Source organism: Balaenoptera borealis (genome assembly GCF_965194805.1).
Source record: "Balaenoptera borealis genome assembly, chromosome: 15".
NCBI classification, from domain to species: domain Eukaryota; kingdom Metazoa; phylum Chordata; class Mammalia; order Artiodactyla; family Balaenopteridae; genus Balaenoptera; species Balaenoptera borealis.
The window spans coordinates 89816257-89830746 of record NC_138871.1 but is presented as its reverse complement, the minus strand read 5'-3'; the positions used below and the strand labels follow the sequence as shown (position 1 = coordinate 89830746).

Here is a 14490-nt window from a genome sequence, read left to right as displayed (position 1 = left end):
AGGAAGAAAGGGAGTGGCCACGCGGAGGGAACCCGGGGGAGCACGCTGGCAGGCAGGACGCCGAGCTGGGTTCCAGCTTGTCCAGGCTGGTGTCCCGGGACCTGTGCACGCCTCCTTCCCTGAGGGCATTTACTGAGCTGTGCTGTCGGCCCCGCTCGCCGCTCTCTACCCTGCTGGTTCAGACCCTGCAGAGGACAGGCGCCCGTGATTTCTGAAATCCTGGCACCTGACGCAATGCCGGCCTAGAGTACAGCCTCTGAATGCTGGCCTGGGAGCAAGGACACCCGCCCCAGCGTCTGCTGACATCAAGACAGCAGCCGCGGACAGATGGCGGCTGTCCTGGTGAGACAGGCCTGTGTATCAACGTCAGGGCCACTCAGGAAGCCATAATGGAAATTGGCCACATTCAGCTGTCAGTTGTACTTGTGGGTACCCACCCAAAGTGTCAATTTAATTCTTCTTTGTTTAGCCTGAGACTGGTATTGTGTTCTCTTTGAGATCTTACTGCAAATGGGGTTATAGCACACTCTTCTGTTTATACTCTTTTCTTCCCAAGAGTACCTCAGTCTTTTGTGCACTTATAATCCTTATAATTTCTCTAAGCTTTCTTGGTAACTGTCATTATACAAATGTCATTGCAACCCAAAGGTATCTTGCAGGTCCTTAACAAAAGCTATCGTGCGCGTCTTCCCGTAGGGCAGCCTCGGGGCTGCTGCAGAGGGCCTTACAGTGTGTGTTTTGGGGAGATAAGAGACAAACAGAAGTAACCACAAAAGAGAAAGCGGTAACCGATAGGACAGAAGCACAGGTTTAATTCTGTCGAGGTGAAGGACCTCAGAAAAGGCTTCCTTTACAAAATGGAAGAGGGAGAAAATTGTTTTGTTTCTTAATCCTCGCTGAATTCCTGGGCTGCCTTGGCTTCACTCATTTCTTGTGTCTGCCTCTAAAGATGTTATTACCGTTCCTTACATTGTTGTTAACTCTGTTTCTTTTATTGTGAGATATATCATATATACAGAAGAGTGTATACAATTGTATGTATAAAGAATAGTAATAAAGCAAGCCTCTGTGTAAACTACAACCCAGATTAAGCAAAAGAGCGTTACCAGTGTTTTAAAAGCCTCCTACCTGCACTCCCATCCTTTGCCCACAGGTAACCACTATTTTGGCTTATTATCATCTTTTCATAGTAATCTATCCCTGAAGGATAGATTATTTTCAATGTTTTATGTATTTTATGTAATTATATTGCATATATTTTCTGTTACTTGCTTTTTCACACAATAATATGCTTCTGAGACTCATCCATGTTAATAGCATGTAGCTGTAGGTCATTCGTTTTTACTATTATGTATTATTTCATTGACTGATATACCGGTTTATTTATCCAATCAGTTGATGGATAATTTGGGTCCTTTTAAATTTTATGCTAAAATAAGCAACGCTGCTGTAAACATTCTTTTACCTGTCTCCTGGTGCACACATGGGTAAGACTTTCTCTGGGAGAACATGTGAGTTATCAATTGGTGCATATCCTATTAGTGCAAGCTTATTGGAGTAAAACAGCATTTATTATCTCATAGTTCCTGTGACCAGGAAGTCCAGAGCCGCTTAGCTGAGTGGCTCTGGCTCAGAGACTCTTGTGAGTTTGCAATCAAGATGCTGGCTGCAGTCATATCTGAAGGCCTGACCGGGGCAGGTGCTTGCAGGCTCACTCACGTGGCCATGGCAGGAAGCTTCATTCCTGCCGTGAGCCTGTCCACGGGAGATCTAGCAGCTGGCTCTCCCTAGCGTGAGTGATCCAGGCTGAAGCCACAGTGTCTGTTGTTACAGCTGCTTCTCTGTTGAGCTGTCTTCTCTTTTCCTCTGCCTAGTTATCTCTGCGTGCTGGACATTTTTACTCTTAAAACTTATTTGCAGAGGTAATTTGAGGCCTGAGATGATACTATCTTTTGCCAAAGTGGATTTTTGTTTGGCCAGCTGCCTGTGTCATCCCAGTTCACGATCACCTAATAGAGCTTCAGCGTGTGGGACAGTTTGGACTGACCAGGTGTCTGGAAGCCAGTATGCTCCTCACTCCTCAGGTGCAGCCAGTGAGGTCCCAGTTCACTAACAGCGTGGTTCACAAGGACCCCCGTCGTTGGCGGGTCCTGAACCAGTGCTTTTCCTGTGGCCACAAAAGGCTGTCAAAACCATGGTTCACCCTGTCAGCTCTCTGTTCCCAACAACAAGAACCCCTGGACCAAAGTGGCCCCAGATGTGGGCCTCATGTCTTTGGATTTCCTTTCTTTCCTGGAGTGTGGCAGTTCCTCACTATCTTGATAGGTGTCTTATGTTTGAAAGACATGTTTTTTAGTGCGTCCGGTTTTATTTGTTTCTTAGTGGAAAAGTTGATTGGGGTTACTTAGTCCATGGTTCCCAGAGCAGAGGTCTTCTCGCCCTTTTCCTTCACGTATATTTTTGTTATGATTCTGTGGATGGCAGTGTCCTTTAGACCATGAAAGGTATTTTTCATTGTTTTCTAACTTGTTGGTTGCTGATGAGATATCAGCTATCATCGTTCACTTCTCTGAAAGTAATATTTTATCTCTTTCAGCTTCTTAAAATATATGCTGTGTGATTCTGGGTACTGTGCTTTAAACGATATGTCTAAGTGCAGATTTATTGAATTATCGTGAATCTCTGGTGTGGTGACTCAGCCATTGTCTCTTCAGGTGGTGCCTCTGTCTTATGTTTTCTCTCTTTGCTTTCTGTATCCGGGTCGATGTGGGTTGGCTTATTTCATTAGCTCTAACCTCCAAGGGTCCCCCTCTTTTTCATGTATTTCTCTCTCTCTCTTTTATCTTTGTGCTATATAATCTAGGTACTTTCGCCTAGATCTGATTAATTTTTTTCTGCTGTGTATACTATGCTTCAAACCAATTTATTGAATTTTAAATTTAAATCATTCTGTTTTTCATTTCCAAACATTCTATCTGGTTCTTTTCAAATCCTCCATGTTATTCTCTCAAGTCTCTTGGTCCTGCATGTATTTTCAAGCTTGTCTTTTATTGAAATATTGTCCTTCTGTGGTCTGTACCTATAATCCCAGTATTTGAAACTCATCTCTGTTTTCTCTTATTTCACCTGGTTTTCTCTCATGATCCTTTCTGTCTTTGTTAGTTTACTTATTTTTTTGACTGCAAATGACTCCCTTTCTATGGGTTTTTTTTTTTTTTTTTTTTGAGGAAATTCTTTAAGGGCTGAGATAAAGGTGAGATTCTCCAGAGAGGATTTCCATTTTCTTCTCCCAAATGCCAGGAATGCTTCCTCTCCAAAGATACTCCAAATTAAATCAGTAGCTTGAGTTTTTTTGGACCACCCAGGTAGTGTTATTTTGTGAGTTAGCTGGCTTGTGGTTCAGATTCTTAATGGCCTCTGCAAGGATGCAAACTTGACATCTTACTGTTTTTGAAGAAAAATCATAAGTGACAGACATCACGGTTGCTAAGAGGTAGAGAGTTTGGATTAATGCCATAACATTTTAGATTTACATTTATTACTGTGCTAATCCTGGTATGTGTGAGAATTCACTGACAAGAATGTATTCCTTTGTAGATGTTTGATTTTGTGATTATTTTTTCAGGGTTAGTTGCTGCATGCTACACACTGACTGTGTCCCCCTGAAATTCATATGTTGAAACTGAATCCCTCATGTGATGGTGTCGACCTGAAAAAAATGCACAGTGTAAGAGCTGTGAGTTAAGTTTATTCAGTGTCTCACTGAGGACTGTAGCTGGGAGACAGCCTCTCAGACGGCCCCAGGGAACTGCTCTGGAGAGGGTGGGGGAAGACGGTGTTTCTGCGATCTTGGTGAAGGAGTGTGTGCACTCAAGCACCCATCACAGGAGGAGGTTGCTGCTTGTCCCGAGGAGCAGATATCTCAGTGAATGATTTTCTAAGCATGGAAAGATGCAAGAATCCAGGTTCATAACAAATTTCTTTTTTTTTTTTAATACATTTTAAAATTTATTTTTGGCTGCGTTGGGTCTTCGTTGCTGCATGCAGGCTCTCTCTAGTCGCGGCAAGCGGGGGCTACTCTTCGTTGTGGTGCACGGGCTTCTCATTGCAGAGACTTGTCTTGTTGCAGGGCACGGGCTCTAGGCACATGGGCTTCAGTAGTTGTGGTGCCGGGTTCAGTAGGTGTGGCTCGCAGGCTCAGTAGTTGTGGTGCGTGGGCTTCTCATTGCAGTGGCTTTTCTTGTTGCGGAGCACGGGCTCTAGAGCGCAGGCTCAGTAGTTGTGGCTCGTGGGCTCTAGAGCGCAGGCTCAGTAGTTGTGGCTCACGGCTCTAGAGTGCAGCCTCAGTAGTTGTGGCACGTGGGCTCTAGAGCGCAGGCTCAGTAGCTGTGGCACACGGGCTTACCCCTTCCTCCAGGTGAGGAAACAGCGAGAACACACTGTCTATGAACCGGGAAGGGGGTCCTCAGCAGACACTGAATATATCAGTGCCTTGATCTCAGACTTCCAGCCTCCAGAACCGTGAGAAACGAATGTCTGCTGTTTAAGCTCCCCCTACCCCAGGTCTGTGGTGCTTTTGTTAGGGCAGCCTGAACAGACTCAGACATTGCATATGCTGGATTCCGATTTCCTACCAGAATCCGGTCTTCACTGTTGTTTTATGACCACAAAAGAAGGTTTCAAAAAAAATTGACTTTAAAATCCTTTTCAACTTATGTGTGATGAAAAGTTTAATTTTACCCCCAAAACGTTTCCTTGTAAAATTGGCATGTGTTCTGTCTGTGAGCAGGTGAGGAAGGAAGCTTGTGAAGCACCGACTGTCACGCCTGGGCCAAGATCAGTAAATTCTTTCCTCTTTCTGTGGGTTGAGGCATTTTCTAATAGATCCTGTGAGACTTCTAATTTGGTAGAGAGATTTTCAGTGTTTATTTAAAATGTTTTGGACATGTGGCAGAGATATTGAGAAAGACTTTGAGGTGTTTCTCTTCCCAGATTTCTTAATGTTGATTATTATCTTCTGTAGGGAAGGAATGTGATCCAGTTCACTGAGCAGGGAGGGGAGGTGGGTTCCCACGTGGTCGAGACCCTCTGTTATTTTGCATTTTCCATGTACTTTCATCGCTATCAAACGGATGGGAGAGATTTGCATGTGAAGTTCAACGTGGAGAGGCGTTTGGATTCCATTTTCTCCACTACCTTTTAGATCAATGAAGTATGAAATCGGAACCCAGATGTTGGTGAATAAAGCTCTGATTTTAATTTTGTCTTGATTTATGCTGGTACCAGTGAGCTAGCACTTGTCAGAATGTATGTTCTGTACTTACTGAGCCATTGAACAGTTAAAATTAATTTTCACCAGCAAATAATCTTCTAATTGTGCCACCAGCAGATGAACTTTGAAGTGCAACCTGTTGATACATTAACCGTCCTGGAGGGTTTCTCATGGTTGTAAAATGGTACATCGAGAAGACAAACACCATAACACCTTCCCCAATCCAATCATCATTCAAACATTTCCTACATTTTCTGGAATAAATTAATTTTAGAAGAGAAACATAATTTTTTCTCTATAAAACAAAATATTACAGGCTAATAATCACTTAAAAAATGTGTCCCGTAAAGCCTGGAATTAATGATTTCTTTTGTAGAGAAAGTCATATTCACAACAAAATTTATATCAGGGCATTGTGTGTGTGTGTGTGTGTGTGTGTGTGTGTGTATGTGTGTGTGTGTATTTGTGTAGGTGTGTGTGTATGTGTGCGTGTGTGTGTGTGTGTATGCATGTGTATGTGTGTGTATTGTGTGTATGTGTGTGTGTGTTTTGAGAGACCCCAAAGAATTTGAATTATAGTAGGAATTTTTCCTATTTACCTTAGGAGTTTGTTGTTGAGATTCAAAGTGAAAATGCTATTTCAATCAAACTATGGCAGCTCGTTGCCACCCCAGCCTGTACTTTGACTCTCCTTACCACCCACTTGTACCCGAGGACTGGTGCATAACCGGGAAAGGGGCAAAGTGTGTGGACAGACAGGAACGCCAGAGGAAGAGGAATGTGGTCTCAGAGCCGGAAGTCCTGGGGTGAACAGAGTCCTGGCTTTTCCCATCTGGGTAGCATTTAGCAAATCAAATCACCTCGCTGAGACTCAGCTTCCTCATCAATAAGACAGGGCTAATTAGTATCTACTCCAATAGGGTGTTGTCAGAGTGAAAGGAACACAGTGCTTTGAAATGCCTGGCTTGATCTGGTGGTTGGCCTCTTCCTTTCCCTTATTCTCGGGAAGCAACAGGAGGAACATTGCACGTTAGCATCTAGTCTCTGCTTCCAATTCCTGCTGCCCACACCCCCAGGGAGACCCAAGTTCAGCCAGAAACCCCCTGCAGACACCCAGTTTAAAGACTTGGGGCCACTGGATCTCTGAGGAATTACTCGTTCCCTCTTTCCGTTCTATTTCTGTGTTTTTTGGAAGGCAACATTGAAACAATAACATTTTGTGGGTTTTTTTAAATCTTTTTATGCCTTAATTTCTGTATTTATTTATGCCTTTTGTTTCCATTTAATGAGAGTAAGTTGTCTCATTTGGGGGATTAATGTTCGTCATCATATATGGAATTTGGGAACTTAAGACTAAAATACCTATTTGAAGATGAGCAAAGGGGGCCTGGAAGGGAGCTGTAAGCCGAGGGCGTGATTTGGAGATTTGCAGGCTCTTTGGTTCACATAGTTTTCGAAGGTTTGAATTGGCTGCCACATTTTATAATGGGGGTGCTCATGTTATATGAAATTTTGGTTTCCATTTAAAAAATAGAGGATTTTCGGGACTTCCGTGGTTGCACAGTGGTTAAGAATCTGCCTGCCAATGCAGGGGACACGGGTTCGATCCCTGGTCCGGGAAGATCCCACATGCCGTGGAGCAACTAAGCCCGTGCACCACAACTTCTGAAGCCCGTGCGCCTAGAGCCCGCGCACCGCAACGAAGAGTAGCCCCTGCTCGCAGCAACTAGAGAAAGCCCGTGCACAGCAACAAAGACCCAACGCAGCCAAAAATAAATAAATTAAAAAAAAAAAACAACCAGTGTAGTTTAAAAAAAACAAAATAATAAAAAATAGAGGATTTTTATTGTTTAAAAGGACTTAGTTTTATTTATTTATTTATTTATTATTATTATTTTTTTGCCGTGTCGGGTCTTAGTTGTGACATGCGGGATCTTCCATTGTGGTGGGCGAGCTCAGTAGTTGTGGTGCGAGGGCTTAGCTGTCCTGCAGCATGTGGGATCTTAGTTCCCCGACCAGGGATCGAACCTGCGTGCCCTGCATTGGAAGGTGGATTCTTTACCACTGGACCACCAGGGAAGTCCCAAGGACTTAGTTTTTAGTTGCCTGCATTTCCACAGCAATACAGTGCCCTGCAATTATGAGCACCTCCACTAGCCACAGTCCCCACCATTCCCTAATATCACCCTTTGCAAGCATCATCATTTACTTGCCCAGCCTCTGTAGGCATCTGAGCTTGTGACTCTTGACTGTATATTAAGTACTTAAAAATGTCTTTTTCCTTTCATCTACCGACTCTTAGCCAATCCTTCTCTGACTGTTGCTAAAACCATTGTCAAGAACAATCTCAAATACATTAAAAAATTGTTTTAAATCAGGAAGAAACCCTAACACATATAAATCTTAACATATTATTTATTATCATTAAAAATATCTGTTCTGTTTTTGAGGCACATGGAAGGCTCTCCAAAAGTCCCCAAGGGTCACAAATTCTATTGGCGGGGCTCATACATACTTTATTCCAGTGGCTCTTTTCCAGCATTTGGTGTTGGCAGAATGGGGACAGTGATGGCATTCTGTGAGACAGGAAGGGACAGCGCAGGTGAGAGGGAGCTGGGCGAGGTGTCTGGGGCTCTGCCTTTGGCCAGTGGTGGGCCCTGGAGCCGTTAGTGACCCAGTAAAGTTCTCTTTGATTGGTCTCCGAGGTTCCTCTTTGATTAATAGTGTTGTATGAGGAAAAGCAATGCCACTGAAGGCCAGTTTTCCTGGGTGATGCCCACGGTAGCCAGTGTGAACATTTTCCTGCAATGTCATTGCTAGTGTATATTGATGTGAGCATTTATGGTGCTCTAGATTTTAGTTTTAAGTTGCTGTGGAGTGGCATATTGTACTGCCGAAAAGGAGTCATCTCTAAAGAGGCTCAAATTTTCTATCTAAATATTTACCTTCTAATTAGGTTTTTCTTTCTTTTGCAGTTATTTTAATATAGTTCCCAGCAAACCTGCAAAGATGAGAAAGTTGAAGGAAGTAAGAGTTCACTACTAACTACTAAAGATGGGATAAATTGGATGATTTGGTAAAAATTAAAATGTCAATATTGACTAATTGAAGTTTGATAAAAACAGCATTTTGTAGGGAATGTCTATAAAGGCATGCTGCTCTTGAAGCCGGAAGTTGCTGTGCAAGCTTGTTCTGTTTGTCAGAGCACTTAAGTCACTGAGATGATGGAAGTCGGTAAGAACGTTTGAAGACCACGGTTAGGGAGAGACTCATCTTTGAGATGCAGAGTGCTAGCATTTATTAAGACTTTTTACTCCTCTTTTGTTTTGGGGATTTGGAAAGACAGGTGACAGGAAAAGTTATTTAAAGTTACACGATGTTGAAGCTAATTATAATGTTAAATTTAAAGATTTGCTCTGTGTTCTCAACATTTTTGTACTTGATAGACATTTGAAAGCCTACAAGATGGAACCTTCCATCACTCTGTTCACATTACTTGAGTCTTAGCAAAACAACAACAACAACAACAACAAAACAACCCAAATTTCATGTGTAAGTTAAAAGAGATCCACCTTTTAAATAAGCAACAAAAATCAGGTTTGAGCGAGATAGCCTGATGATGATATTTAGAATGCAAGTTGATTTCTACTTTTTAATTTTGTAAATGGACTTTTTGTGGAGTGTTTCGAAAGTGAGCTGTTTTTAGAGTATCTACTTCTGTAAGTGGTGGTTTTGCTATTAAGTTCTCTCCTCTATGGAAAGGAGATGAGAATGTGTCTTAGAGGATTGTTGTGAGGATTACATGATAAACTATACATAATGTACCAGCACTAGATAAGTGTCGGTTCTCGTCCCTCATGTCTTAAAGAAGCAGGGCCTCTCTGTGTCCTTGAACTCCACCCGGTGCTCCAGTAAAGGGCAGTCTAGCAGCTCTTGCATCGCCCACAGGCATCAGCCTGCAGAAGCATTTAGCTGCTTCCTTTGCCTCTGCACTTTAAGGCTGTGCCGTGAATCAAATCAAATTTATTACCTACCCACCTTAGACTGTAACTTGCCAGGGGCAGGAGGGCGAGTTTCCAACAAGAAAGCAATTCTGGCAGTTGTTGAATTTCAGGGCTACTACCTTAACAAATAGAGAGGAAATGGTATATGATTATCCTTAGCACCTAAGTCCCTGCATCCCCATCTCCTGGTGGGGCGGGAGTGGGATTGAACAACAATTCTGAAGAGTACCCCTGGAGAGACTCTGTTCAAGTTTGAGTCTGTGTTTATCCTTTGTACATGTCAATGATTTAAAAACATTAGACATGATTATAAGGTAACATTTAGCGTTTTAGGACAGGAAGGGAACTTCTAGATTATCTTATCAAAACTCCCTGTTTCTAGTGGAGGATGCGGTGATGGGAGAGGGTACGAGGGTACCAGCATTGAAATGCCCTCAGGGACCTCATCCTCCCAGGGTCGGTACTCGATTGCCCTGCACTCATACTAATGAGACTATAGTTGCCCAAAGAGTTTTGCAATTGTTCTTTTGAAATTTACACTCTTTTCGTTAAAAAAATCTGATTTTACAGTCGTTCTTGCTGAGAAAAATGTCAAAAATGCTGTGCAGAAAAGCTCAGTGAGGAAAGTGAAGATCATTCACAATCCTACCTCCCAAAGATCAGCACTCTGCATTTTGCCATGTCCATTTCCAGTTGTTTTTCTCTGCACAAGTTGCAAATACCTGTCTATCTGTCATCTTCACAGATACACACATATATACAATACATGCATTGATATGTATATATTTACAGAAACGGAATCCATCCATACGTACTATTTTCTTTTTCTTTTTTTTTAAACTTTTTATTTTATATTGGAGTACAGTTGCTTAACAATGTTGTGATAGTTTCAGGTATACAGCAAAGTGATTTACATACTATTTTCGTATCTGCTTTTTATTAACTATGTATCATGACAGTTTAACATAGTAAAGGATCTTATGCCGCATGATGTTTAGTGGCTGCAAAATATTCCATCACGTGACTCTATCATAATTATTTAACCCATTCCCTGTCAACAGACCTTACATCCTTCTTCTTTTTCATTATTGTAACTAGGCATTGGGATGGACCCTGATAGAGCCATCGTGATTGTTTATAAAGAAGTGGAGTTACATGCGCAATTTTTACCTCTTTAATATTTACTTCCAGAAAGTTTCTAAGAACATGTATTGCTTCCAGTGGTGCCTGGGAACACCATCACTGCCCTCGGGTGCTGTGGGGTGCTGCACAGTGTGGAGGCCTGCAAGGTGCTTGATGGTCACTACCTCGGCCCCCTCTCCTCTGGTGGCAGAAGTGACTCCCTATAAGTGGCTTGTGATGATTGCTGCTTGATATGTAGTATCTTCGTGGACATTCATCTGTGATGTAGCCATCATTGAATGAAATGGGGCCACCACCAGGAGCTTTGACCGGGACACAAGCTGTGGTCCAAGAGAACTGCTGGTCCCGTGAGGAGCCCATGAGAGCAGCCTGCAGTTTAGATCTGTGTCCTGCTGTCCCATATGAGGATGTAGAGCTGCCAGTCACGGGGCTGAAGTTCGTCAGTCACTTTAGTGGGTGCCTCTCTTTTGTCCTCCATACTGCTTACGTAACTACTAACTTAAACTCTCTTTGTCACCTCTCACTACTCACTACCGCTTACTAAACCACGTTTTAGCTGCTTTGTGGTTTGTGGGGACATACCCATGATTCGGGAGATAATATAATACTTAATGAGCTAAAAGACTTGTCTTTTTAAAAATTTATTTATTTATTTATTTATTTTTGGCTGCATTGGGTCTTCGTTGCTGCACGCGGGCTTTCCTCTAGTTGTGGTGAGCGGGGACTACTCTTCGTTGCGGTGCGTGGGCTTCTCATTGTGGTGGCTTCTCTTGTTGCGGAGCATGGGCTCTAGGCACGCGGGCTTCAGTAGTTGTGGCACGTGGGCTCAATAGTTGTGGCTCACGGGCTCTAGAGCGCAGGCTCAGTAGTTGTGGCACTCGGGCTCAGTAGCTGTGGCTCACGGGCTGTAGAGCGCAGGCTCAGTGGTTGTGGCTCACGGGCTTAGCTGCTCCGTGGCATGTGGGATCTTCCTGGACCAGGGCTCAAACCCGTGTCCCCTGCACTGGCAGGTGGATTCTTAACCACTGCACCCCCAGGGAAGTCCGGGGGAGCAGGTCTTAATATCTGCCACTTAAAAGATGAATCCAGAGTTCAAGACAGGTCAAGTGACGTGTACAGAGTTAGGCAGCTAGTTAGTAACAGAACTTGGTATAAAACTAGAGATGAATCCGGGATCCCCCCACCCCCTTCCTTGGGGAAAGCCTCATTACTGCACTGTATAACCTGTGCATATTAAATGGGTTTCTTCTGTTTAATTCACAGAATTAAATTACGTGAATTATTTCTGGTGGATACATGAGCGCTCACCTTACAGAAAGAGCCGCACTTTGTGCAGTGGTGTGGGACAGACCGGCCGGTGCCGTGCCGCGTCGGCACAGCGCGGGCTCTGCTGGGGGACCGGAAGCAGAGGGTCAGCGCCACGGGGCACTGGTTCTCCAGGATCTGTGCAGAGGGCTGTGGGAACCGATGCCCCGTAGGATGCGCTGCAGGAGGGGGACCTGGCCCTCCGCAGCGCCACCTCATTCTAGGACAGTGGAGAACAGCTTTGCAAGGACTAAAATCTCCCCGGGCCTTGTGGGTGTCGAGGCCACGGGCAGCCCCTGCTGCACCTGCTCCAGCCGGCTCGGTGAGTTCACACACTGGGCCTTAAGGATGTTTATAGCAGCATGTTCTTGTTTTTAGTAATTACAAAAACCTGGGAACCACGTGAATGTCCATCAGTAGAGGAACGGTTGAATGATTCATGACTTGTCATACTGTGATTAGATCTATAGGTATTGATCTGAAATAATACCTCTCGGAATGTTGCTGGGATTGAATGAGATGGTGCTGGGCATATTGCAAGAGCTCAGTAAATAGTTGAAATTATTAATACTATTAATACTGAGTATTAATTGTAAATTAATACTCATAATGCCTTTAAGTCTGGGTAGCTCACCCTATCAGAATTTGAGATCCATGAATGCTACCGATTTGAATACCAGTGCAAACTCTTAGAAACACTAAATATACTATACTGTAAGCTTTGGCCAAGTCCAAATGTTCAATGTTTAAGTGTTTTACTAAGTTATTCCGCCTTAGTTTGTGACAGTAACACAGAGTAGAAGTACCTAGCTTTTTGTAGAGTATTCTTTCCCAGAATTTCCGTTTTGGTCAAAATATATTAGTGGGGAAATTGAAGACACTGCTCAAGAGACCTTGATTCAGTAAAGAAATTTACTTTAAGTTAATTAGAATGCCATAATAATATACTTCATATAACCATAGAAATGACTTATAAAATGCTTCAATATAATGAATTTGGAATTACGTTTCATTAAACGGAGGGGCAAGGAAAATTAGACTCGAAAACAGTGCTCTTGGGATCTTGAGTTTCCATGACCGTGTCACGTTGATTTAATGAGAAAAATGTCCTTGCTCTCAGTTTAATTCAAGGAGTTCTGTTGCTACATCTTAGAGTTTGGGTGTGTAATGTCAAATTGTATAAATTTGGGCAGAATTTAGAAGACCTCCCCTGTCCTTTTCTTACAGTTCTAAGAACAAATGAGCCCCAATTCAGTATTTTTTTTGCCCATGAGGACTGTTTTCCGATTCTGTCCTTTCAGTGCATTCATCCTGGTAAATAGCATACTAATGGTAAAACAATTAAACCACGAATTTAGACCTTATTTATCTCAAGTTGTCATGGAAGAGAAGGAAGTGAGTCCCTGAGGTGAATTTTCCGAATAACGGCAGTTACTGATGATTCTAACAAAAAAAGAATTTTAAAATTAACTTTTACTATAAATGTCTATAACGTGTTTTATGTGATTCCCTATCTGATTGAAAAGCAAAGGGAATGAAATTTAACAGTGTTTTGACTCAAGATTTGGCTGAGGTACTTTGCACTGACTGAGCCGATACCCAAGTCCATCGTATTCTCTCGGTGGCCTTGCCATTGGCTCTCCTTTTGAACGGTCCTGAACACATTTTTGGAAGCTTCTGTTTCTGTTAAAAAAATTACTATGTAATTCATGCTCGTTGTAGAGAAATGAGAAAATATATGTAATTTAAAAGGAAACACATAATCCTATCAGCCAGAGATTAGCCACCATGTTTTTCTATATGCTTCTAACCTATGTGGACATATATGCATATATATGCAGTTGACCCTTGAACAATGCAGAAGTTAGGAGCACTGACCCCCTGCACAGCTGAAAATCCATGTATAACTTTTCACTCTTTTAAAACTCAACTACTAATAGCCTACTGTTGACTGGAAACCTTACAGATAACAGAAACAGTTGATAACATACTTTGTGTGTTATTTGTATTACATACTGTATTCTTGCAGTAAAGTAAGATAGAGAAAAGGAAATGCTATTAAGAAAGTCATAAGGAAGAGAAAATACATTTAGAGTACTGTACTGTATTTATTGATACTGTATGCTTATGTCACCTGTTTACATGAATCGTCTGTCAGTACAGTCAATATTGTCTTATATGATGCAAAACACTGTAGATGTTATACATGTTACTAACACCAGACATCAAAATGAAAAGGTAATATGAAAAGGAAATTCAGATTTATTTACGTGTGTAACAATTCATGCATTGATAATGAAGAAGCAGCAATATGATTGCTTTATGGTAGCCTGGCTTATACACTAATGAATAAATTGTTATAAAAATTTTATGGCACACATTATTACAGTCATATTCATAATACAGTATTGGAAATATTGTTGCATTAAAAAAACCCACTTCCCTGTGATGATAGGCTGATATGCAATTTCTCCTATTATGAGAGAGAAAGGCCTATGTACGGTAATGTAATTTTTTGAAAACAAAGTTGTATCAATAAAAACAGAAAGAAAGCTAACACATTATTAATTTTATATTAAATATCACACACCTTATGCCTATATAAGGACAGACTAGTATCTACATATATTTTATGCATTCGTGACATACCTTTTTATTGTTTTGATATTTCTAGGCTGTGAAGTTTATGAGTTTTTTCAAAATGTCACAAATGTCCAAAAAATTCTCCAATATATTTATTAAAAAATTTGCATATAAATGGACCCA

General features: G+C 42.0%; 1 protein-coding gene across 1 annotated transcript in view; it reads left to right on the top strand.

Moving 5' to 3' along the window:
* The window catches only part of DCDC2C (doublecortin domain containing 2C), a gene marked incomplete at its 5' end in the record, with an annotated part of 154232 nt that overhangs the window by 1279 nt on the left and 138463 nt on the right, over positions 1-14490 (top strand). The window contains 1 exon segment of the mRNA XM_082357371.1: positions 8248-8299. Coding sequence (XP_082213497.1) covers positions 8248-8299 — 52 coding nt within the window.